Source organism: Helicoverpa armigera, chromosome 26 (genome assembly GCF_030705265.1).
Source record: "Helicoverpa armigera isolate CAAS_96S chromosome 26, ASM3070526v1, whole genome shotgun sequence".
NCBI lineage: Eukaryota > Metazoa > Arthropoda > Insecta > Lepidoptera > Noctuidae > Helicoverpa > Helicoverpa armigera.
Genome location: NC_087145.1, coordinates 5358692 through 5386324, shown reverse-complemented (window position 1 = coordinate 5386324; position 27633 = coordinate 5358692). Strand labels below are relative to the sequence as shown.

The 27633-nt window shown below is 35.1% G+C and overlaps 4 protein-coding genes across 10 annotated transcripts in view; 3 read left to right on the top strand and 1 right to left on the bottom strand.

Moving 5' to 3' along the window:
* LOC110375042 (filamin-A) overlaps positions 1-27633 on the bottom strand; it is a 307158-nt gene that overhangs the window by 53644 nt on the left and 225881 nt on the right. For 2 of the 7 annotated variants that reach the window (XM_064041778.1, XM_064041779.1), the window contains exon 1: positions 1647-1796. The exons of 1 other annotated variant lie outside the window; for it this stretch is intronic. The gene's annotated coding sequence lies outside the window, so the exon portion shown is untranslated. Of the gene's footprint in view, positions 1-1646; positions 1797-23446; positions 23471-23515; positions 23728-27633 lie in introns of those variants that run through there. 4 more of the 7 variants (XM_064041777.1, XM_064041782.1, XM_064041781.1 and 1 more) reach the window with 4 other exon arrangements.
* On the top strand, positions 3375-7654 carry LOC110375040 (uncharacterized). Its single transcript, XM_049849574.2, has 5 exons — positions 3375-4141; positions 4817-4916; positions 6100-6204; positions 6773-6928; positions 7601-7654. The coding sequence occupies exons 1-5, from the start codon at positions 3375-3377 to the stop codon at positions 7652-7654; spliced, it is 1182 nt and encodes a 393-aa protein (XP_049705531.2).
* LOC110375058 (uncharacterized) lies at positions 9155-12350 on the top strand. The gene is made up of 5 exons (XM_021333029.3): positions 9155-9925; positions 10513-10612; positions 11689-11793; positions 12034-12189; positions 12297-12350. The coding sequence occupies exons 1-5, from the start codon at positions 9168-9170 to the stop codon at positions 12348-12350; spliced, it is 1173 nt and encodes a 390-aa protein (XP_021188704.3). The 5' UTR covers positions 9155-9167.
* Positions 13215-16431, top strand: LOC110375041 (uncharacterized). The gene is made up of 5 exons (XM_021333001.3): positions 13215-14005; positions 14190-14289; positions 14659-14763; positions 15741-15896; positions 16378-16431. The coding sequence occupies exons 1-5, from the start codon at positions 13233-13235 to the stop codon at positions 16429-16431; spliced, it is 1188 nt and encodes a 395-aa protein (XP_021188676.3). The 5' UTR covers positions 13215-13232.

The window sequence follows — 27633 nt, the reverse complement described above, 5'->3', positions numbered from 1 at the left end:
GTACAAAGTAATTTTTTCTTTGAAATTGATATGTGACAGAAGTAGGTAATTAATTAGTTAAGTCTAGTTGACTAATTTATAGCTGTGATAAATCTGTTAATTCCACTCATAACAAGGTCTAATACCTACAGTTAAGAGAGAGAGGTGTCTTATAAGTATTTTTTTAAAAATCTAGGAATCAGAAAAATACAGGCTACTAGAATCTAAACTTCAAAATATCAAACAGAAACTCATTAAAAAGTCTTCCTAAAACACCACCTGACACAAAACGTAAAGAGCTTCCATTAAGTTCAAGGTCAAGGTCACAACAAATGACCTTCAACAAGTTCACCGATGACGTACGCCATCGACCCATCTGATACTGTCCTTCATAAACCAGGCCTTTACATTGACCTTTAAAGACAAGGTTTCCTCAAGGACTGTCCTTGGATCGAGGCCGCGGAAGAAGGCCGCGTCCTTGCTCAAGGTCTGAGCTCCGGGAGTAACCTTGTGGCAAGGACGCGAGGTCTAGAGGCCTTGAAGCCAAGGTCACGGGATGTAGGTTTCCGGGGCTGGGATTTCAAGGTTGAAGATTGAGTGAGGGCGTAGGTGGTTACAGATGTAATTATGTATATGTAGGTAATTTTTATGAAGAGGAAGAAACTGATCATAAAGCATATTAAAATATGACTTCTTTTTTGTATTATAGTATAACAGATAAGCTTCTGCCCAATGCCCGTCTCCAGGTAAAAACTACTTCGCGCTCCCAGATAGAAAGTAGACTAAAGTACAGTTCTTCCTCGAAGTAACTATGGGTTATCTGCATCTGGGGTTAGCGCGTTCAAGCAAACAAACTAGCAAACTTCAACTTTATAAATTATTCTATTCTACCTATAAAAAAAAATATACCTACATATCTAAATTCAAACCGTCCGGGGTGAATACACATGTGAGTACTTTAGACGTTTATCTTTTATATAAGTTCATAATAACTAAATGTGATTTTGACATACGTTAAGAAAATACCTACTCGATTGTAGTTTCCTTACAACTCTTTGGAAATGAACTGAAATATTCGATTTATTTCAAAATATCAGTTCTGAAAAGCAGCGTAAGAAAAAAATACAGGTATTTTGACACTTTTAATTTCTTTCCACCTTTGACAGGCGCTTGTCAGTCGAACGTAATAATTTGACAGCTAGTGACAGGTGCCATATTATTTTTATTGTTTACTTTTTCTCGGCTCATTTGTCTAAGTTTCAGAAAATAGTTTTTTTTTATTGTTGCTTCATTAGTGTTGACGTCTTTAAATGATTTTCAAGCTTTTTGTAGCAACGGAGGCACTACGTAATGTGAAGCACTATAATGTATTAAGCATATGGATAAATAATAAAAAATCCCATCATTAAATACAAAAATCCTATCATTAAAAAAAGTATTATGTTGGTTGTTATTTAAATACATCTAAAAATTAGGAGTACATTCAGAATGCAAGTAAACCTTCAGTCTGATTTAGACACTAATTAATAAAAAGAAAATCAATGAATAAAACCACACGGTACTCACAAAGTGCTTTCATTATTATATTATCTAAAACACTAGACGAGTAATAAAGTCAAACTTTTATCCAACTTGAAATACACTTAAATGCCAAAAAAATGACTCACCAAATATCTATAAAGTTCCCAAACAATTAGGTCACAATTATAAGCACTGAACTAAAAACTGGTAAGGTTCAAACTAAGCGTCCTGCATTGCCACAAAACATGGTGCTATGTCGAAAACTAACACACTACTAAAAATAAAACCGGCGTAAGATGAAAATTTCGTTAACGCCCGAAATAATGGCGTAAGTACTATTTGCTTACAGGATATCGGTTTTCATAAATAAACGAATTCATCATGAAGACTTATTAGTATCATAAATCTGTTAGTTTGTCCGTCTGTCACGCTTTCTACCTAAACCGGTTGAACTCATTGGACTGTTCAGTATGGAGACAACTTCAGAATTTTAGTTCCTTGGAATTCGCGAAAAGATTGAACTCCAGCTTAATAAATGCTACATGCTTCTACATATAGTAAGGGATAAGCGTTTTTTCACTAAAATTTTCAGCATGCAGGTCAATAAGGAGTTTATCTTTCTTCCAGAGATTTCTTGACTCTTTGAAAGATTATGATAATTTTCTTATCAAGGTAAGTTCTAATTTACACTGAAAAAACTGTCCCATTTTATCCATCATACAAAAAAAAATATGTTAATATAATTGCGTAGCGTTTATCTCACAATAAATAATGCAAAAAAAAGGTAGTCAGTCATCCAATAAATTAGTCTGTATTTGAAGGATGAAAGTAATTGAGAGTAACGAGCATTGTAGTTCTATGAAATTTTCTGTAAACCAGCCAATTGTTTATATAATAATATAGCATACATCAGTAGCGCCGTTTAAAACTATTTATCATGTTGGAAAATAAATTACATATTATGTTTTTTGTGTAATGTTTATATTACCTATTAAAAGTGGGTCATTTTTTGTTCTTTCAGTGTATTTTGATTGATGTTTTTTACAGATTGTTTCTATTTTTTTGTACCTCAGTATTTTTTTTATTGTCAAATTAAGAATTAACATAATAATATATTTTTCTATATTTACAATTTATTAGGTAATAGGTGTACATAAACGTATCCACTTATTTTAAAGAGGTGAAACTTAAAGTTATTCCCAAGCCACTTTCACTTCTAGTAAAAATCTTAAATTACTCAAAATTGCTTACTGAATTATAAATTCAGCAATACTTTTCTAAATTACAAAGAAAGAAAACTTAACTATTGAAAACAAGAAAGTAACCTTAAAGGCCATTTCATAATATTTAAGATAATGAGTAAGCACTGTTTTGCAGTAAATTAGCGAACCACTGATTACAGACTGAAAACATTGTCTGAGCTTAAAGCGATGACAATTTATTGGTTAAATGAACAAAAGTGCTTTAATTCTTTCAAAAAGAACTTAAGGACAATATTTTTTTAAAAACAGTACTTTGCCGTATTAGCTATTTAGTAATCTGTGACTTTGCTACCAAAAATAAATAGACTTATATTTTAATTTTCGCAATTTCTTTTTATATTTTTGATGTCTGTTCTGTCACCGAATATTTCTTTTCTAATTCTCATAAATGCAATGACAAGATAGTGTTTCATTGCCACTGAAACAGTCAATTTTGCTTACTATATAGAAATTATTAAAAAAATTAGTACAATTTTCAATAAAATTCATGGGTTGAAGCAGTCTTCTACTTAAAACTACAGAGTCTGTAATTTACCACAACAATATTTAAATGCGCAGATTTTCAACCAGAACACATAAAACTACCAAACAGATCGAACAAGTCTCACCAAAATGGAATTGGATTTTAACAAAATTTTCATTATTCCTACCACGGCTTTACGACTTGCTAGGGCCCATCCTTATATACCAAGAGACAAGAAATGGATCCTCCAATTCGTCACCGTCCACTCGCTGTTTACCTTAACATTTCTTCTAATTCTTTACAATATCTTCTGTCATGATTTAAAAGCTAACAATTTCACGCAAACTTGTCAAAATGGCGTTCTATTCGTCGTGTATATTGTCATTTCTTATCAATACGGCGTTTTGCTGACCTATCAGAATACCCTTGTTGGATTAATCGCAGATATGAACAAGGACTTTCAAACTTCCAAAGATTTACCACCAAAAGAACGAGATTCGATCAAGAAGTATATTAACCAAGGATTGTGGGTTTGCAAGCAATGGCTTTTCCTCACAATTTCGGGTTGCGCAATTTTTCTTTTCAAGAACTTAGGTCTTATGTTGTACTATTATTGTATGAATGAGTTCCGATTGGTTCCGTTCTACGAAGTGGTATTATATCCTCCGATAATGGAAGAGAATAGAGATAATATCTTTGTGTACTTGTTAATGTATGCTATAATGTTGTTATTTTCTGCATATTCGGCCTTAATGTATGCGGCATTTGTTCCTTTGGGTCCGATATTTATTTTGCATGCGTGTGGCCAGTTGGTACTGGTGAAGTTAAGGATTGATGACCTGTTTGTGGAGTGTGATGATGAGGTCATTAGGAAGAAGCTCAAGGGTATTATTCTTCATCTACAGTACGTTCACAGGTAACGCCTTTTGCATGTTTTTGAGACAGAATATGGAAAGCTTTTTCTTTGAAATATTCAATTACACTAAAATTATAACTGCCTCGTTGGTCTAGCTGTCGCAAGTGCGGCTGCTGAGCACGAGGTCTCGGGTTCGATTCCCGAGTCGGGCCGAAATCGCTTTGTGGGTTTTAGAAGACTTTCACAAAGCAGCCCGGAGCCTGGAAGTTGGTGATTGATACACCCGTGCATCGGAGAGCACGTAAATGTCGGTCCTGCGCCTGATCTCTCTCCGGTCGTGTCGGATTTGCCGTCCCATCGGGTTATGAGAGTGAAGGAATAGGGAGTGCACCTGTGTCTGCGCAAATGTTTGTGCACTATAATATGTCCTGCGCAATTGGCTGATCTCCTTAAATGAGAACAGCCGCCGTAGCCGATAATCGGCTAGGAGGACATCATCATCATACTGTGAGGAAAGTTTTGTTGTATTTGAACTTTTATATCTACTAAGAATAATAACTTCAAACACCACAATGATAGAGAAATATTTTTATAAATCTGTCGCATTAAATATGACATGGTTATTATAAAAAGTTAATAAATGTCAGTCATAAAAGCTGTGAAATAATATATTTCTGAATTAAAAATATTTTATTGTAATAATATTTCTTCTGTTTCATAAAACAATTTCTGAAGCTTCGTGGACAGAATTCAGCAAGTTTTCAAGATTGGTTATGAGCTGACGTTGAAATTCACTGCGCTTATCCTACCCATCACTATCTATGCAGTACTTGAAGTAAGATATTACTATATCCATTTAAGTAAACCGAACTTTAAGATTATTATTATTATAACTGATGACCTCGATGGCGCCATGCCGGACTGCCGAACCTGAGGTCCCGGGTTCGATTCCCGGTTCGGTCGACATTTGTGGGATGAGCATGTTTGTTGGCCGTGGTCTGGGTGTTACAATATGTATATATGTAGCTATATGTGGTTTATCAGTTGTATTAGCACCCATAACACAAGTTGATTAATAACTTAGCATGGGCCAAATCGACCGTGTGTGAAAATGTGTCCCGACATTATACAACATGTAACTTAATTAACGCACATCCTGAAATTAGTTTGTTCAGAATCGTTTACTGAATCGATTTATATCATTTTTAATATAGGTAATTGTTTATCCCAAAAATAATTAAAACTACGGAAATTATTGTCATATTAACTCTGTACAGTCAAAACAAATTCAAATAGGCCGTAACTCAAGTAATAAGACTTCGTGCATTGTCGGCTTTTTCCGTAGTTTCGTTATGTTGTGTCGAGTCGAGCGGCACGCGGCGTGATATTTGCGTGCGTAGTAGTATGACCAAAAAGTTCTCCAAGATTTGGTATAACTAATTTAGAAAATAACAATGCATATACATGTTAAATTAAAAATTCAGTGTATGTATTATGATTATAACATAATATTCTAATTGGGGTGTTTGAGGGTGTGCGTTAATTACGTTACATGTTGTATATATATTTATTCTGTGTTAAATGGGAAACTATTACAGCAGACCTTACAAGCTTAGCCTTTTCATAATTATGTTGGGGTTGGTTGAGTCTAACAGGATGGAACTATAACTACCAGTGATACAACAACTTTAAATGTGATCCTCCCACGATACCACTTAATAACACTGGTCTTCAAACTTTCTGCCTTTTGAAATCCCGAATTAGCTGGCAAAAAAATACAATTAGCAATCGAGATAATTTTTCCATTCTAGGTCATCATCCTCCGAGCCTTTTTCCGAACCATGTTGGGGTCGACTTCCAGTCTAACCGGATTCAGCAGATTACCAGTGCTTTACATGAAGCGACTGCCTATCTGACCTCCTCAACTCAGTTACCCGGGCAACCGATACCCCTTGGTTAGACTGGTGTCAGACTTACTGGCTTTTCCATTCTAGGTAAAGTATAATTATTTTTTTCAGGGTTTCTACCGCGGCGAAGTGAATGTGGAATTCGTAACTTTCATAGTTGGTGGAGTTATGATCAGCGGCTCACCGTGTTACTATAGCGACTTGCTTATGGAGAAGGTGAGTATTTTACATAGAAATAATCAGTACCCAAAATACATAAGTACATGTTTTTAGTTGCATTTTTAAAAGCTATTCTACCTATCCTTTTTATGAGATGGGAAATTATCAGAACCTCATCTACATATGTATGTATTATCTAGCTAAATGTGCCGCTGGAGGAACTGACAAACTTTTATTAACAAAAACGCATCTTTGTAGTAACGCTTTAAAAAAATACCGCAGCCCACCCTTTCTAACTGCCTTTCCACATTGGCGAATTTTCGGAGCTCAGATTTTTCTTTGCCCATTTATGAATGTCAAAATTTTTGCAGGCGAAGGAGTATATCAAGAACCGCTGTATAAATACTTTTTATTGTCTATAATTTAAATATTTAGACTATTACATTAATTATTTAAAAAAATAATAAATAAATATATCAAAAAACTCATCCGTATCGCTGTCAGCGGGGATCATGCCCAAAGGCTGGCAGAAGGTGACCGAAGTATAGGCCAGCCTTTTCGTCACGAGTGGACTCCACTAACCGCTTGCTGATTTCTCGAAAGTATAAATAATATTCTTCCTCAGGGAGAAGACGTACGCATGTCGCTATACACTTGCGGCTGGGAGCAACACTACGACCGGCGCACACGCACGACTTTGCAGCTGATGTTACAGAATGCACTCAAACCTATTGCTATACAAACTGTTTTTACAGTCATGTGCTTAGATGCTCTCACTGATGTAAGTAGCCAGAGAGACCTACTTCCCGCACCCGAATAAAAATACCTTCTTGTTAAATTATACTTATGCTTAAAAGTCCAACCTGCCTGTATGAAGCTTTTGAACTTATTATGTTCATCCGCTAGAGCAATTGAAAAACTTGTAGGTATCTACTATTACTATTTTGTTGGTACCTACCTACTACTTTTTATGCAGCTGCCAAAATAGGTTATCTTTTAAAAATCCACAATCAATCATGAGAATCATGGCGTTCAGAGACGAAAAGCATGAGTTGTGAAGATGCATTAAAATTAAATATTGTTGAACTGCGAAAGAATTTCGCAAAATCTCACAGATTTCAATGTCAGCAAAATTCATGCAAAGCCACCCACTTTGCAGGAAGTTGTAATAGTTTCAATACTATCATTCAGATCATAAGGGAAGCAGTTAATACTGTTCAGAAATCTAAATCTATTAATGTTTCCTTTTCTTATTAAATCCTATCAACATATCCAAATTCACGCTTGTATTTTCTGAATGGATCGGCAGAGATGTTTTGAATCATGCATTTTATTTTGCGAAATACAACATATTTCGGTCTTATTTGCGGCTAGTTGTTGTTCCTTCTTCACATATCATGTCCTTTAAATATTTGGAAATATTATTATTGCCTAGTAATTCGTTTTTTTTCAGCTATTCCAACAGTCATACGCCATATTCAATCTTATGAATTGTATGTGGAACTAAATGAAGAATCTGGACTTCATATGTTTAAAACATCCATTCGCTTTCTTTACACTACTACATATTATTTTATATTTTATTCCGTTTGCCACGACAGTTTCTTACGTAAATGTCCGTTAAAAGAATACTTTTTCAGCATCTTTGTAGATGAATTCTTGCCCAACCATGCTATATCAATCGGTTTAGGAACAAAAGTTCAAAATTAAACCTTTGATCATTGATAAAGGACTGCTAATAGGGCTGTTTGAATTTCTTGTTTTTGAAAATGACTCTTCGTGCCTGTATTTTTTTTTTAATTTGATCACTTGCACATTTCCATCTTACCATTATTAAATAATTAACTTTCAATTCAGAAATAAAGGCACCTATTAATTACTTGAAGAACCTTTTTATTTAATTACCCAGCAATTTTATAATACGGCGAAGAAAGGTTACCGATTACATTTCATTTTTATTGCAACCGTTTATTGTGCAGTTATTAAAATAATTAACGTTGTAGGCTTTTAAGGAGAAGAGTCGATAGGCCTTTATGCATTAGTTTAAAAGTAAAGGGACAAAGTCTCACAAAGATAAGAAGTAATGGCAAAAATATTAAGTAATAATATGTGTATAAAATATGTGTATAGAATCATAAGATATGTGTCAAAGCTCAACACAATTTGTTTGTTTGTGCTGTTGTCTGCGGTTTTCCCCTGTCTTGGAGAAAATACTTTCCGCACACGAATAAAAGTAATTTAGGCTATGTACCTCACATTATGTGAAAGTATAACAAACTTGACATCCACACAACGAAACTTTCGTGTTTATAATATGTTAAGTATGGTAAGTAGTAGGATATAGCTGTGTAGCAGAATATGTCTATCTTATAACTTTTGATCTCCTGAAACTTTGTTTTCTATAGAAAAACCTGCTTTAATTATCTTTACATAACATTACATCACGACACCCAAATTCCCCCGCATTCACGATCAAACATTCACATAAAACAATTTGACTAAATCCTCTAGGAATTTTCAACTCGCGATACATTCCTGAAATACAACAGACTTAAAAATAGTGCCCGAGAAACAAAATTACGTAATCGCTCTGATTTTGTTGGACGATGTATAAATAAACTGAATTAACGATGTTTGTCTTTTAATTGCAAGTTTGAAAACAAAATTATAAGAGTATTTCTACTTTATACAAAAAATGTTTATAAATTCTCACGTCTTGGAATAGGACCACGCAAACTTCATGGGGAAAAGGACCATAACTGTTAATTTACAGTTACAACAAATAAGTAAATTACGCTCTTCCACTTCCTATGCCGAATTCACATTACTATTATGGATATTCTAAAATAATATCTACTCAGTTAAAAATGAATAAAGAAAGACATAGGAAGGGTTAACCGCAATCAAACTTCCACTTAATGAAATATCAATTAGTTGCGCCTATTTAAGCGATTGAACAAATACTAACAAGCTGAATTACTTACAAATAAAAATCCACAACGTACAAGAGTGCAGTAAAAATGGAAAATAATTTTGAAAATTCACTCAAACTTTTCTTAATACCAATGCGCGTTGTTGGCACACATCCAGAAGTCCCAATAAACTTGAATTGGTTCATTCTTTACTCTTTAACTTATGGTCCTTTCACGATACTCGCAATCATCATAATTTACAACTCTTACTTGAATGCTACCAATGACGATTTTTCTGAAGCTTGCAAAAATGGGATACTGAGTCTCACTTATTTTGGCGCCAGTCTTAACAATATCATCATGTTATGGTATCGGGATTCAATCAAAAACCTGCTAGATATGATGAAGAATGATTACAAAATGGCGGCCGGATTACCTCGCGACGAACAAAAGATTTTTCAAGAGTACGTCAGCAAGAAAACTTTAGTCTGCAAAGTTTGGCTCATACTTTTCACAGTATCCTGCAGTTTATTCAGTGTTAAAGCCATCCTTTTAATGGTCTACTACGCTATAATTGGCGAGCCTAGACTGGTCCATTTATACGACCTAGTCTACCCAGATTTTATAGAAAGCAGGAAGGAAAACTTGTCTATGTATCTTGTTATATACTTCTTTATATTTTCTTATGGTGTTTATGCTGGATTTGTGTTCATGAGCTTTCTCCCTTTGGGCCCTGTCCTCATGCTACATGCTTGCGGACATCTAGAAATCACAAAGAAGCGAATTGAGACCTTATTTACCTCAAACACAAAGGATGTGAACGAAAAATTGAATGACATTGTAAAACTACTCCAGTACACGTACAAGTAAGTATGATTCTTGATATTTTGAGGACATTTCTAATATACGGTTCATTAGAACAGATCGTAAAACAAATTAAGCCATTTGATAATCCAAATGGTACATAAATGTAACGTAAATCATTTAGATTAATTATAAATTTAGTTTAATTTGCAATTTTGTTGGAAGATCCTTGGTTAGTCTGTCTGAGTAGGCTGGAAGAAATGACTGCAAGAAAGGCCAGTGTTTTTGATAATTACCCTGATTTAAGTGCAGAAATAAAAATATTGGTATTCTTCTGGCCAGCTCAGTCTACTGACTGAAAATTAAGTGAAAAACTACCTATATTCTTGACTAACTTTAACTCTTCGATACGAAATTGCTAAAGAAGGTGCTTACCAGCAAAATTATAACTCACCTCTCAATGCATAAACTACAACCAAAGATACAAACAGAAACACCAATAATCGTAACAAGAGAGACTTTACACATACCTTCACAAACAAACTACACAACATAACGAAAACCAGCCAAACTAAAATGAACTCTTACACATAGTAAATAAAACCGTGATTCAAAATAAACAAGACATAACAAGTGTATAATGTTACAGTTTCGTGGAAACCGTGAAGGAGTGCTTCAAAGTATTTTACGAAGCTACGCTGAAATTGTCCGCCCTTGCTCTGCCCGTCACATTCTATGCTTTGTTGGATGTAAGTAATCATCATCATCATCATCCTCCTGCCCTTATCCCAATTTCATTTGGAGTCGGCGCAGCATGGATGTAAGTAAATAAGTAGAATTCATTGTACCGTCATCAACCACGACTTGCACAGACGCCAGTACATCAGGCTACTCTAATCTGTTAAATCTCAGTACACATTGAATCTCGTAGAGAAAGACACAGAGTCAGTTAGACATTGTTTTATGATATCCTAGTAACTCTCTCATCCTGCTGTCTTCATCATCATCATCAGCCTATCGCAGCTGCTGCACAAGGGCCTCTCCAAGTGCACGCCACTGAGATCTATTTATTCTACATATCTATTTTTTCCTGCTGTCTTACTGATTCTAAATTAACCTTTCTTCAACCTTATTCAAATTTTTAACTCGTTGAAATGCTCAGACAAGTTTAAGCACCTAGTCCTCTGTTCCGACCGATCAAATTATAGCATTAACCGCGCTTCCACGAATTCATTCACTAAAACTCAGTATCAAATCAAAGTCTCCATCATGTTGGCACTTCACCAAACTTTAACATCATTCTATTATTTCTCGGTGATTCAACGAAAAAATATCCCAGTACAACCGGACGACAAAATTGAGCTGTAACATCAAATTAATGAGGTTTTATATCGATTTTTAGTTTTTTTTCTATATTTTTTTGAACAAAACATGTAGTGGGTAGACAGTTCTATTGGACTAGAAAACTGGGTGAGTCAGATTGTGAATAAATCACTCGATAGGATAATTTGTCTTCGGCTGGATACTGGAAATCTCATTCCACAGCTATGTCTTAATATTTTCTCAACGTAAAGTAGAGATAAATATATTTAGACAGAGGTTTTCGTTTCTAGGACAGCTGTAGTTTAATTTGATTCGAATCTGAACGGTTTTAACCCGTTTAAAAGTTACATGTCACATAGGCCTTTCAATTCTCTAGGACTTAGTAGACACAAAATAATAATAAGAAGAAAATAAGAAAATACCTCAGTTAAGTGCTCACAATAATCGGTGAATACGAAGAGGGAAGAATTAACTATCTCACATATCAATTATCCATTTTCAGGGATTGCAACACGGTGAATTCAGTTTGGAGTTTTCATCGTTTATTCTTAGTGGCATAGCATTGAGCAGTGCTCCTTGTTACTACAGCGACTTGCTTCTAGAGAAGGTACGATAAAAGTTCGGATAAAAGTTAGCAAATAACAAGAAACTAGCTCAGTTTTCACAAGTGCTCTGCATCTTATTTAGACCTAAGCCTATTTACCTAAGTTTTACCAGAACCTGCCTCACGATTCATTATATTTAAAGCTCAGTCCATTCCGCAATTTTTAACTTATCCATAGAGTCATTTGGATAAGGTTGTTTTAAGAAACTTTAAAATAAAAATGGGCCTTAATATTTATTTCAGGGAAGAGAAGTAAGTCTAGCACTATACACGTGTGGCTGGGAGCAGGAATACAACCGGCGCGCGCGCAGCACTATACTGCTGCTGCTGATTCGTAGCTCACGACCGATAGCAATGCAGACTATGTTCGCCACGCTTTGTCTCATTGCACTCACTGAGGTAAGGCTTTATCAATATTTCTGCATTTTTTTTAATGTCTTATAATATGTGTAATTTTGAAAACTTCTTTATTTAGTTACTAAAAAACCGTTTATTTTTCATTTCAGATGTTTCAGCAGGCCTACACCATATTTAATCTAATTAATGCTGTTTTGAACTGAATTCTACGTATTATTTCTAGATTCAGTCTTATGAGTAATAATTCATCACATTGTTTTAATGTTAAAAAAATTGTACCTACTTTAAACTTTTTGTTCACATACATATACTTGCACTCAGCTTTTAATAAATCACATTAAATGTGTTGATGATCGTCTATCTTTCTTTTCAATTACATGCATCCAAAAGCTAAATTCTGTTACCAATGATCAAAAAAATAACTAGGCACAAGACTATTCAATACCTTTCACTAAAACATGTTGCAAAAAAATTACGTCATTTAAAAACTCTCCTGAAAGAAAGCTGTCAACAGGCTCATTAATTAGTTCTCGACGAACGATGCTTGTAATCTAGACTTCAACGCTCAAGTCTGTAATAATGTTAGGTGACAGATATTACACCTTCATGGTGAAAATTAGAAGCTTCTATACGAGTTTCAATCAAACGATGTCATTTGTAAGTGGGATGTAGGTAATTGGAATTATTTAATGCGAAGTCTGTTGCTGAAGTTTTTTTGCAATATCCTATTAATATTGTAAATACGAAAGTTTATCAAAGATGTTTAGGTATGTCAATGTTTGTATTGGTCTGCCACACAAAAACTGTTGAATGAATTTGGCAATAAGATAGCTTAGTAACCAGAATAACTTCTATCTATGTGCGGAAGGGAAATAGTTCGTTCGGGATGGAGATGAAAACTGCCGCTGAAAAAAACAGCGAAGCCTATATTAATTACGAATTCGAATTAAAAGAGTAGTTTCTGAAAAATTATTTACACTTAAGACTGGCTCTTAACTCTTACAAAAGGTGCTAGGCTTCATTACTATCAGTTAATCTACTGCAAAATTTACTCTTTGGTAGTGACATTATCACATGACCTAAAGATGAAAAATATGGAAGTAAATTACGACAAAATATTCAAAGTAAACATAAAAGCTATGACACTAAACCAGTGTCACCCAGACATACCAAGAAACAAGAAATGGTTCTTCCGTTTCTTCCTAACCCATGGGATATTTTCTTTAGTATTTCTGATAATTATGTACAATATAATTTTCCATGATTTGGCAAATAATGACTTCTCAAAGACATGTCAGGATGGGACTTTATCAGTCGTTTATATTGTCATTACTTTTCAATACACCATCATGGTATGGAAACAAGACTTGCTGAAAGACATGATTCATATCATGAGGAACGATTTTGAAGCCATCAAGGTTTCCACCCGCGAAGATCAGGAGGTGGTTTTGAAGTACGCTCAAAATGGAGCTTGGGTTGGCAAGCAATGGTTGCTTATATCCATTTCAGCATCCAGCATGTTCCCTTTGAAAACCTCCGTAACCTTCATTTACAATTACATTGTTGGAGAATTTGAGTTAATCCCTATATACGACTTAGTATACCCCCCATTTATAGAAGAAAACAAAGATAATTTGTTCGTTTATTTTTCCCTTAACGTTCTGTTAATATATTATGCTATATATGCTGGGTTGATGTATACTTCTTTTGTGCCTTTGGGACCGACTTTTATGCTGCACGCTTGTGGAAGACTGGAGCTGCTAACCAAACGAGTGAATAGATTATTTGAGGATAATAAAGGGGACGCAATAATGATGGAGCTGAGAAATATCTGTGTGGAATTACAGCTTATTTATGAGTAAGTATTCAAATAGTTTTCCTAAGCTTAATGTTAAAACTGCTGAATATACCGTAACATAATACTTATGTAAGAGAGATCTAAAAGGTCCTTGGAGACGAAACCGTCTAAGTTGTGTTTTCTAATGCGTTATTCACATATTGTTATAACAATTGATGTGAATATTTTACTTTTGTTTTTGCAGTTTGGTGGACCATCTCAAAGACACATTCAGAGTAGCGTATGAATTAACCCTGAAAGCTACGACCATTATTTTGCCTATTACTGTATATGAGGTTCTAGAGGTAAGTTCTTTCAAAATAGTGGAACAAACAATTGGTATACAATTTCGAGCACAGCCTGGATGGTTTAAGTCCAAGTTTGCGAAGAAATCAGTTTGCCGAGGAAAAAATGCCACGAGAAACAACTGGTGCCTTTAGAAAAGAAGTTGTTTCCAGCGATGTATGTGTTAATCTAATATATAGGCTATATTACCTACTACGAATAAAGTTTCATCCAAACTTCCAGGTCTAATATTGGCGTGATGTGATGAGCTTCGTGTTACAAATTAAATGCAAAAATATTGAAATTCCTCCACTAAGAATCTTATAAACAAAGCCTTGATTTTCAGATTGACGTGTTTGTTTATACTCGTATCTAATGAATGTTTCCAGTCCTTCGGCCGAGGGGAGTTTAGTTTGGAGTTCATCACGTTTATATTCGGGGGCACTTTGATCAGCAGCTCACCGTGTTACTATAGCGAATTGCTTATGACAAAGGTACCATTTGCTATATTTAAATTAAAGTTTTTGGAAACTAGTTAGTTACCAATATGGTGAAGACTAAAAAATATCTTTTAGCAACGCTTTCACAGATTTACCGCTCGGTTTTTTTACGCGCGACATATTCCAAACGACAAAAAACCGCCCGTTTCAAGTTTCATCGTTTGAACTTTCGAAAAACTGAGCGGGAAATCCGCTGCTGTGAAAGCGCTGCTCTTATCGAATGTTAATGACGCTATGTAAGTGATAAAATATAAAATGTGCATATACAAAGGCTTAACGTTCAGTCAGTCTCAAAGTTCATACAAATCACGTTCCTATTTTAAGTAATCTGACCACACCGAAATAGATCATTAGGACGGCAGCAAAGAGCATAAAGTCAGTTTCCGCGAATCTAGTCAAACTCTTGTTAAAAGTATTCAAATCTTAGTTATAAGTATGTCAGTCCATGTTATCTGTTTCTGAATCTTAGTAAACTAGTTGAGTGAGACACGGTCAGACGGACCGATTCTACTAAGATAATTTACCTGGCACTCTGCCAAACTCTAGCCCTTTAATTTGCAAGCAATTTCACTAAATTCACGTTTATTTTCTTTTGTTGTTTTTTCTTTGTGTTGACACTTTGGTGACAATAAATATGTCAATTTAATAGGCATTCAAAAAATTAACATTTTTGTCGAAACAAAAAGTTTTTCAGTTCTTGTTTCATTTCTTTGACATGAAAATCGACTTTCTGTTACATATAGTTTCGTACTACTAAATTGTGACAAAACTATTCAGGGTAGGAATTGTTCAACAATTTTTTTCACAGCTCAAAAGACCATAATAGAATGGTTGGATAACTTAAGTCATAATAAAGAAGAACAAGTTATTTGCTCCAAATGAGATCGAACCTTTCCTCCAAACCCTCATAGGTAGTTAGTAATATATAGGTATCGACTTCTATAAAAAAATATTCTTAATTTTTTGCGCAGGGAGAAGAATTCCGCCAAGCAGTATACTCTTGCGGCTGGGAGCGGTTGTACGATCGTCGCGCGCGCAGCTCTATAGCGCTGATATTAGAGCGCGCGCTCCGCCCTACAGCTATACGCACCATGTTCAGAACTGTTTGTTTGGATGCATTGGCTGATGTTAGTAATTTTTGTTATAGTATTTACTTATTTATATAATATTCCTTATTTCCCGTGTTAGTACCAAAATATAGTTTGCTTCAACTATCTTTGCTCAGAAGTTAATGATTTGAGACTATGCGTGAGTTTGAAACGTACGAAACGAGAACTTTGGAGTGGTAGAGTTATTTGACATGAGCTGAACGTTAGCTACGCATAACCACAATGTAGTTTTAACGGTTGGGATCAAGCAAAAAAAAAACATCAAAAAAATATATATTTTAAAAAGATTCTGAAATATTAAGAACTTCCTCGTTTTCTGGAAGTCGCTTAGAAGGAATAAAATTAACCACAGCAACGAAAGCCATAGATACTGTTTTCCATGATTCTAAACCAAATATACGTACCTACACATACAAACACAGACTAAATAAACCTAAACAAAACAGTCTGTAAAGTTTTATTTCACAAAAAACATTGTCATTAACTTTTTTTTTTTCAGCTTTTCCATCAATCGTACGCCATCTTTAATCTGATGAACGCCATGTGGAATTAAGACGTAACAGTGGATTACATCATGAGATTTGGAAGCCTCTGAAATCTTCACTAGTAATGAGATAAATATTTAAATATTGCCACGGATATTATAGAGCAATTAAATCATTATTAAATACTCTACTTATTTCCATCGCTCTGTTTTCTAATTCAAACATAATAGTGTCCCTTGTGCGTAATTTATTTATTTTGTGTAAATTGCCCTTTTAGAAAAGCCTTTTAAGTCGTTTTTGGCGGCTGAGTACTAGTATTTAATATCGGGTGACAGCTTATCTGACCTCCTCAAACCAGTCACCTGGTAATACGAATAATACGATAATCATTAGAAGACAGGTTTCTTTACATAGGTACTTATATTACCTCTATATGTACATAGATCTGTTTACAGACGCAAAATGAGACAATCCATAAAACATAATCATCATAAGTAATTGCATTTTTCTGCAACATAGTTGATTTGCTACTTTGTATCGAGACACGAGACATGTGTTGGAAATTAATTTAAAGATCTAAACAGATAAACTAAGTCTTGTTTATTGATATGTGTGAAATTCCGAGAACAGATATTAGGTCATAGATTATGTAGGCTAATATACAAATCGTTGACGAAACCAAACTACAGACAGTACTTGGATCTCAAAGCTCTGTAAAGCTTTAGAACTTTGCCTCTCAGAACTTGGTTACTCTATGTGACCGTGGAGTTGACTCACCAATGTATATGAAGGAAACTATTCTTATCCAATATGGCTGATTTCAGAGCGGAACTTACACAACAACTTTAAAAAGATACACAAAAACTTTAGAAAAAAGTGAAACGTACCAAACTAATGACATCACAGTTCACGGCTCTGCAAGTCTTTCAAGCTATATTTTGCTTCTTATTTAAACGCAGACAACGCTACTTCCACATCCATGAAAAATTCCCCACTTTTATACAACCAACGTTCTACTTCAAAAATAGCCTGTTAAAAGCTCTACTGAATAATAAAAAAGTCTATAAGTGTAACTACAAAGTAAAGTCTCCCTGTACAAAGCGAAAGGATATTACTTACAAACAATTTTCTTAGAAAACGTGAGAAAGGAAATGTGTTGAACAAAGAACTTTGATACCTAATAAGGATTTTTATGGTTTCTACAAAGGGTTACTGAAAAGCTAGTTTAAGTTAAGCTTGTGTAATAGAACTCTAGTTCTCAAAACTTTTATTTAGACACTAGCCAGTGGTGTCACCAGCGTGAGCACTACTGCCGGGATAAAAAGTAGCCTATAGCCTTTCCCAATATCGGGTCGTAAAAGAGAGTTCCCCAGAGAACGAAGACAAACTGCGACAAAAACTAGTGCCTAAGTAATAACAGGGTAAGAATATAAGAAAAGCAGCTACAATCATTTAATTTCACTCACATACATACCTACCTACAACTGACATTAGGCTGCGTACCCACTAACGCGGAAACAGCTAAAGCGATCGCAGTACTAATTGTGAAGCAGTTGACAGGAGTAACGACTCGTAGCGGAGACGATGGGTGGCCAGCATACCTTGATAATTAGGCGTTGACTAGTGCTTATATTTAGGTATTGTATTAGTTTAATTGTTTTGTGATGTTAGGGAATTGGTGTGAAATAAAATAATTTGCGTTATGGCACATGTACTAGGAAACTCGTTCAGACAGGACGCGGGAGAATCCGCCGAAGCTTATACGATCTAGACACACGGCCGTGTGTCCGCCAAGTTCGAGCAAAAAAAGCGACACACCGGCCGTGGGTTATATTACACGAACCATTTCGGGCCAAATTCGACCCCCCTGTAACTCAAAATCTATTTTATTTACGCATATCAAATTTCTAGTATCTGTTGAGACCCCCTCACTTATCTAAAATACAAAATTTCATTAATATACCTATTGTAGGTCTTGAGATATTGACGTCAGAAAATCGCTATTTTTACTATACACTCACTGACTGATTCACTGATTCACTGACTCACTCATCAAAAACCTAGACCACTTCCAATGGTCGTATTGACTTGAAATTTGGCATGGAGGTAGGTCTTTATGTCAAGGTAAAGGGAAAAATCTGAAAATGGCCAAGTGTGAGTCGGTTTCAAAATAATGAAGGTGTTTTATACCCGGTGTAAATTTATACCCCTAAGGAACTAAAACGAACTAAATGTATCTATATTTATATAATATATCTTCGAATGGTACAAAGGTTTGTATTTAGCCAAAGTAAAGTAAAAATCTGAAAACGGCCAAGTGTGAATCACTTTCGAAAATAACGAATGTGTAACTTTGATCCACGAACATAATATATGATAACATGTCATGTCAGTCAGTTGGTAAATCTAGTCCATTTAGTTAATCTAGTTCATTTCTTCGTAAGAAACATAGTGCATATTCAAAAATCTAAAAGATAGTATAAATGAGACATTTCTTGAACTAACTTCATCATAAGAAAAAAATAAAATAAACAACCTTACAAAAATAAATGAAATCCCACCCAAAACAAAAATGTGAAAGACTGCCAAGTTCGATAATATGGGAATGCTTCGCCTATAAAAGAAGTGAGATCTGAATAAGTACCAAGTTCCATACACATACCTCAGTTAAAAATAGTTACTTTTTAATGATGTTACTTGGCAAGTTTTCATACACCTTGTTATAAACCTACTAAACGCAATGAATCAAGTATTTAATTTTCTATTAAAACTTGCCAAGTAATCATCATTAAAAAGTAACTATTTTTAACTGAGGTATGTGTATGGAACTTGGTACTTATTCAGATCTCACTTCTTTTATAGGCGAAGCATTCCCATATTATCGAACTTGGCAGTCTTTCACATTTTTGTTTTGGGTGGGATTAATCATCTATGGATTATACCTAAAGCTTTTTATCTAACTTTTATCGCAATAATACAATACTTATCACATAAGCGATTTCATGGGCGTCTTATAAATAATGGTACGGAACTCTTTATGCGCGATACCGACTCACACACTGCCGAGTTTTTGAGAACAGTTCCTTCGCCTATTCTACTCACCTAATTACCCCACTGTGCCCTCACCCTTAACCTACACCGCTTTCGTTTCAGTCCTACCGTCTATTATAAATAAGCCTATTAATCATAATTCCTCGCTGGACGGACAGACGGACAGTTAAAACGACCCGTGATGACTTCCTCCTCGAGATATAAAGTGGATACACATGTCGCAGGCCGAAAAATATGATCTAGATCTGGAATTATTAGCTAGATTTATTAGGCAGATTTAATATGCAACATAATGTTATGATTGATTTTGTTTTCCCGAGGGGTGTACGCTACAATTCAGACTTCGATTTTACGACTGAATAAGTTTTATGGACAAATCGACACTGACGCTTTTTACATTGAGAAATACAATATTTGTAACTTGGAAGAACTTCTAATTTGAAAGAGATTTTTGTTATCCACACAATGGATGGAAGGCAAACTAAGTGCAGGCCAGGGAAGCGCTGGCACGAAGACCTATGTATCTAGCCTGACAGAAAAGGATGGAAGAATACGGGGATGGACTTTGCCCAACAGTAGGATAATATACCTACTTAGGATTTTAAAACACTGTAACTTATCCCACGCTTTCAATAAATCAACCTACATTTTCCTCACTTTAAAAACCTCATGTTTTTGAACTGTGAAGCCCACACCTTCCGTCCCACAAACAATATGAGTATCCAACACAATATAGATACAATGTAACACTAAGGATGACAACATCACATGACTGGCCAGTGGGCGACTGATCCCACTATAAAACACAAATTATAAATAACTCTTACATTAATTAGCTAACGTATCACGTTTTTAGAAGGTTTATTTTTCAGAAAAATGTTTGTTGATGTAGTCGTGATTTGCTGTAAGGACTGTCTAGCATCCCTTTTTATCACTTTGTAAAAATCTTTATCTTTCTTTCTAATCTTTCACGAAGTAGATCCTACGGGACGATAAGGCTAGTCATCCAGGTTCTTATAAACGCTAGTTTCTACCAGAAATTTCACCCGCAACCCGTTGGAACTAGATACTCCATTTTAAACATTCATAATTGCACTTTACTTCAAAAATGGTCTTGCAAACAAACAACAAAATATCTTAGTGACTGACTTTTCCCAAACATCTTACAATCTGATGCAAGTTTATTTTTTAAAGAATAAATTCTCCGAAGAAACTGGCAACACCATTCGTTAATGTCAAACTGTCGGGTTTTACACGCAGCTCTATTACTTTTCCCGAAGCATATTTAAATGAAACATGCACGCCTTTGCAATGTTTTTGTTGAAAGAGACATACTTAGGTACTTAACTACTGACTGCATCTCATATTATTTTGGAAATGTCGATGAATGATTGAATTGTCGATGGGCAGGCCCATCCACCAGGCACATAGCACAAATAACTATTAAGGAAGATAACACATGCTTTCATATCTTTTAATAAAAAAATAATTGTTTCTTATCTTCAAACGCTTAATAAACTAACTCAAAAACAAGACAAAATAGGTCAGTATCACAAAAAAAAACATATTGAGCGTGTTTAACTAAATGACACGAATCTACCATATCAAAGGGACTTGCAGACGGCAACACTCTATAAATACTCCACCCGGGTAAAGCATAACATTAGCTATAAATTAAATCGGCTAATGTTTACACTGGCTAGAGTACATGATTTATTCCGCCTTCTCAATATTGCGTGGCGTGTGCGCATCTTTTTGACGTTTATTGTACCTATGTTGACGGGTTGTTATGGCCTTTTTAAAGGACAAAGATAGGTTTTCCCTCCTCTCGTCTAAGTTGCCGTGCCCTACGAGGTCCATAATATACTAAAATAACCTATGTATTATCTTTATGATAGATACTAATGGAGTGCAATAAAATATTGCGTAATGAGTTTTAGGTCTTTACTTGAAAGATAAATGTAACATTTTATTGCAAAGCAATCCTATTGTATGGCAAGTTTTTAGTAGAATACTTTAAAGTTTATTATTGTGGAATATATCGATTGACCGATGACGAAAGGACATTTTTTTAAGATGTTATTGTCACATAAGATAAAATTAGTGCCACTATACCATCTTACAAGCTACTTATATATATTAATCCAAAATACTGCAAATATTTAAAACATTTAAAGTTACAACAACTATCGTTTGTACATAAATCGTAAGTAAAATTAACGTCTAGACTAGCCCATTAACGTATTGGCAGACTCTTGTTCTCAATTAGAGGTAATAAATATATGTTAACGAGCTTTGCAGGGTTTAACATACGAATAATACTGTAATTCTATTGGCCCACAACTAGGCGAAGTTTTCATCGCATACGTTAAGATACAACGGCTTATTTCTTTTACAGGGCCTATGTAAGGAAAATCACATTCATTATCAGCCTTGTTATGGTCCCACTGCTGGGCACAGGCCTTACTCTGAGAAGGCTTTGACATTCAGCGTTAATCACCACGCTAGCTTGATGAGAATTGGTGATTTCAGGTTTATACGAGATGGTTGCCTTCAGTTTTAATCATTGGTATCCAATTTACTGGAAAATTACAGTATATACTATTGATAATCCAATTTTTATACTTCTCCAACAAAGGCATAACATTTTCATATCTTTAAACTTGGATAATCTTTACTCTGTGTGCATTAACAAAAGGGTTAGGCAATGTTGCAGCTACAGAAAAAATAATTTAATCATAACTTTTCTAGTCTTTATAATAAGTTTGTTGCCTCAAAGGAGAGGACTAACCTCTAAGACCAGGGAATCACTCCTTATGTACCAGGGTTTATAGCCTAATTTTATTATAGCTAGCATAATTTTCAATATCGGATCCAACATCGCAAACTTCACCTTCATAGTAAATACCTATTAGAACAAGCGTATGGATAACTAATATTGAAACTGCATACAAATTGTAGGAAACGCCAAAATGTCGGCAACTCATTAACAAAGTAAAAACAACACCATTAATTACGACACTGATTTTAGAATACCGTGTTCTAGGTAACCACAAAATGGTTTGAAATTCATCCTTGTCCTATATACCGTTGCTAATTAATTAAGGAACCAGACAGTAACGACGTAAATAACTTTAGACTACATAAATATTGTGAACGTTGAGATATAATGTCGTACGTGACATGATAGGGACGTCGCTTGTCACGTACGCTAGATGAATAACTTGTAAATTTTTCGGCCATTTGAAAGCTTGGAATTTGAATGTTGCTACTAAATTGGGTGGTAAGCTGTCATATTCGTTTCGAAGGACCGAAATTGGAATGGTTAAAACCGAGTTCCATTTTTGAAGTTAGTGGCTGTACTGTAGACAAATATTGCCAATCAGATAACGGTAATACTATCAGTTTTTAAAACTGAACCATAACCTACTCGGTGATTTAGATAAGATGAAAATCAACTTCTGGCCCGGATGCTGCTTTATTTTAATGCTGACAATAGAGCTTCCTGAAAATATAGCTACGTGAAAAACATCCTATTGTTACGCCAGAATTAAACTAGACAAGATTTCGTCGTCATTAAATTGTGAAAGTTTATGAAACAAATCGTTGTTTCAGTGCTTTTCCATTCAACTGCAACTAATAGCTTCATTAAAAAATATTAATAGAAGACGTCCTACACAAAAAATCACGAGGGGATACATTTAAAATAACGGTATACAAGCAAATCCTAAAATAGCGAGTTCAGCTAACCGATTACATCACATCGTGACATTCTCGATCCTACCCGTTTAATATTACTCGTAATTTGTGAGAAATCCAGCATTTATGCCAAGCCCAATTTAATGTCTTTCTGCATAATAATTAGTCCACTGAACGCACTTGGACAATTTGGCAGAGGAAAACAACGATTTAGCAAGCTCTAAAATCATTTTGAAACGTTTAATAACAATGTAAAACCTATTTACTATACCTAAGCTCTTAATTCTACCTTACCTTACAGTAGATTATTTTAATGAAAAAGATATCACTCACAGTACACTCCCAAAAAGGTTGAAAAGCACAAATAAAATAGGCTGTTTAAACAAATTCCATTGCACTTACTTCCGGGGCGGAAAACTCGATAGCGCAAGATGGCGTCAAAAGCGCGCGAAAAGTATTGGGCGGCTTGTAATATCGACGGATAGGGTATCACAACTGCGTCGTTATATAATTATATTATTATCAAGTTTATGAGTGTCGGGTGTTGGAATTTTTATCGCGTAGTCTGCGCCCGTCCAGCGAACATTCGTGACTAAGACGGTTTCACGTGGTTTTAATATAAAATTTAGGTGGCACGGGTGAAATGCTGGCCGAGTAACGATGTATTTTGGATCGCGTCATAAAGTCATGCGACGCTGCTGCAAGGGAACATTAACTAGTCGGTACATGAGCTGAGTCACGGAGAACACCGTTTGTGACATGCACTAGTTTGGGTAAAAACCTTCTTGGGAAAAACTAAAAAAAATATATATTAAAAAAAAAAATTCGGGAAACTCTTACCGGTAGGTACTTTTTTAATTCATTGTTTGGACACAGGACGTAGAAGCAATCGTGGTGAAAGTTCAATCTTCATACGATGAAAAGTAGTTAAGCGAAAAAAAAATATGATAAGAATTTGTGAAGGTTGTATTTTTAGTTCATTATGAACGCATCCTAAGATTAATCAAATGAACTCGAGAAAAAAACAAACCGGAAAAAGGGTAGGATTCTGCTGAAAGAATCGAAATTAATAGCGTAATAAAAATGCAGGCTAAAGACATTTGGTGGAGCATAAACAATTTTACAAAACATTGCCGACAATTTATTACTTCAAGAAATAAATGTTGATGATAATGTATGAAAAAAAAAATTGTATATCGCTTGTACTGCGTCTGAGAGTTTAAGAACAAATAAAGCACAACATTAAGGCGCTTTGCCCACGGAGCAACTTAAGTTGAGGAAACTATCAACATTTTAAAAGTTTCTTGTAAAAAGTTGATAGTTGCTATAACGTTTACGATTGCCGCAATTTTATGGCAATCTGTGAGCAACTTTCATAGCCGAGTTGCTAAATCTACGCAGCGATCAGCGTTCAGTGTGACAGTGGATATCGAAGAAGCAGCATTTGCTCTCAGTTTATTACGTCGTCGCCGTCGACGGCGCCAACAAAGACGGAATAATATTTAACAGTTGCTGGTTGCGGCAATTAGGAACTATCTTAGTCATCGATTACAGCAACGGAAAACTGTTGACGATTACCGGAACTCGAAACTCGAGTTGCTATGTGTGCGCGGTTCAATTGAAATATATGTAAACAGCTAGTTGCCAGTTGCCAGTTGCTCCAATAGTTGCTCCGTGGGCAAAGCGCCTAAGAACTCTCGCAGACTGCAAACTTTTAGTCGGCCGATAGTTTGATCGTGCTCATAAACCAGTACATTATGACCTTCAAAATAAACTGGCAACCAACTATCGGTCAACACTTCAGTCTGCAGGGTCCGGGAGTTCTAAACTAAAAAATATATATTTAATAGTAGATAGGCACAGGACGATTAATCAAGGGCTTCATCGATTGTGGCCTGTGGATAGACCTGTCAGTGCGTTCCCGGGTTTTCAGAAGGTGCGTTAAACTGTCGGTCTAAGCTGTCATTTCTTCATGTCTGGCAGTCGGTACAACCAGCCTACTGCTAAGAGGTAGGTATGTATTATGTTTCCCGGTCGCAGAAGTTCAGAAATAGGCGTGACGACAGGGTTAAAAACGTAAGTACCTAAAGGTCTAATAAGACCGCATTTTAGATTGGCGAAAAATATTTAGGTACTGTTTAAAAAGATATACCATATACCAGAGATACCAGAGCATATTGTCAAACATTTTATACCTGCAGCCTGTGGACCAGCAACACGCAGCGAGTCGTCAGTGCCCTGAGAATCCAATACAATAATGCTTTCAGGTTGCTGATGGGACTGCCTCGCTACTGCAGCGCATCGGCGATGTTTGCAGAGTCGAATATAGACGGCTTCCATGCCATCATCAGAAAAAGAGTAGCATCGTTGGTGCTACCTGAGGCTAATAGCCTGTAAGATTGAAAGTCCCATATGGAGGCATTGGATATTATTACATACATTAAAATAAGCTTACTAACATAGATCTTAAGTATTATGTATTACTTACAAAATATGGACAAAATAAGTCTGAAATAAAGAATTTGAATATACCGTAACAAAGATTGAGATTGGGGGCTCGTGACGTCACGTCTATGTAAAATTTGTATGTACAGTCAACTTCAGGTCAGTGGTAACAGTTTTATAGGAAAATCGTACTTATTACTATTGAGTTAAGGTCCATGACAGTTACCACTGATGTGCGGTCTACAAAAAATTCAAAGAAAAAGAAAATGTAAAACTAGTCGAATATTATGTTTTTTTTTAATAATGCCACAGTGTGCAGTAAACCTTACTTTCTTAAAAGTTTGAAAATTATGATCATTGGGTGAAAGGTACATGAGAAACATGCAATAATTTTAAATTATTTTGCTCGATTTTGTAATGTGGTAGGTAATATCCATTTTTCATAGCACGGAACTTTTTCACGTGCCGGAGCAATCTCAAAATAAAAAAAAGCTATTCTATTCTACATCACCTGACTAATCTTGTGAACGAATAATGGAGTTACCTACTGAACGCTTACTTTTTTATTTATTTCTCGAGCAGATTTTGAAATATTTGTATTTTTTGGAATTCCCCTACAAAATTATTAAACTGTTCTGACCCAATTTCACGGACCACAATCAGTTTTCTTAAAACCATACTTTGACATGATACCACGATGGTCTCCCGTCCTGTCTTCTAATCTTGGTCTGAACCGGCTTGTGATTTAGAGTAAGAATAAACAAAATGGGGCAGCAATACCTATGTATTTTCTTAAATGTTTCTCTTTGATGTAAACGTAAACTTAAAAAGTTACATCATTACATGGAAAAATTAATTTAAAATTAGGAAAGCTAAGTATTTTTCATATAGGTAGGTACCTAAACAGCAAAGTCCAGATACAATGAAAATTTTTGGATTGTTCGGAACCCTCAATCCACGTCTTTAATCTACTAATAGACCAAAAAAAAGTTAATAATACGGTCTACACCCGCTTAATCTCTGACAAACGGGATTCCCGGTAAAAATCTGACATTTATGAGTACTTCAGCTGCGACGCGAAGTATTTTTGGGAGCTTCCAAACGAGCATTTTACGAATGTGCTAACATAACAAACGTTAACATTAATTTTGTCAACTCACGCACGGCTGAAATCATTTTGGCGCGTTCACGTTCAATTTATTGGTCCTTTAGTACAGAATTAATTACTTTCGAATTTTCTGTTGAAGCAAATCCGGTGATAAAAATAATTGGGACATCTTAAGAGATTTTGTATTAAATAAACAGTCTTATACACTTAATCAATGTTTCCTTAAAGAATTCAGACACATTTCCTGCGCGAAAAAAATGTCTACTTAATCTTTGAATGACGCACTCATAAGTATTTAAAAATACATCAAGAAACCAAATTAGAATGTGAAAAATGCACGCTAATACATCTTATTGCTGAAATGTGTCGTTGACCCAAAAACATGTTATGTTAAGAGGACGAATTGGAATTTTTGGCGCCAAGGATGTCAATTTTTCTCAGTAAATACAAAACGGATCAAAATACAACTTGGTTACCTGAAAGTTCATGATATAAACCTTATTTTGTTAGTTGTAGAAACATGATTAGGTAACTTTTATAACAGAGAAAAATATATCAAACATACCTCTTTTTAAAAAGAGATTCACATATTATGGGCAAACGGGACCGATTAAAGCCTCTTAACTTTTTTAGTAGTTGAGTATATACATACTCTTTAAAATTGTAGTAGGATTTTTTATCAAATTATCATTTCTAAATAATAAAATTACAAAACCATTTTGTCGCTTACGACTTTTAGTTATAAGCTAGCGCGCGTATTGTTATCCTCGCCCCGCTCAGACGCTCCGACCCCTTTTGGCGCCTTAGATGCGCGTGCCGGTTATGGAATTATTTTTGACCACTTCCTCGCCTTAATAATGACATTTCCTGTATGTAATATAATATAGCACTCGGCATATTTTATCCGATGACAAGAGTCATCAACACCACAAAACTCTGTCTGTTATTTGAAATCTGTACAAGTTGA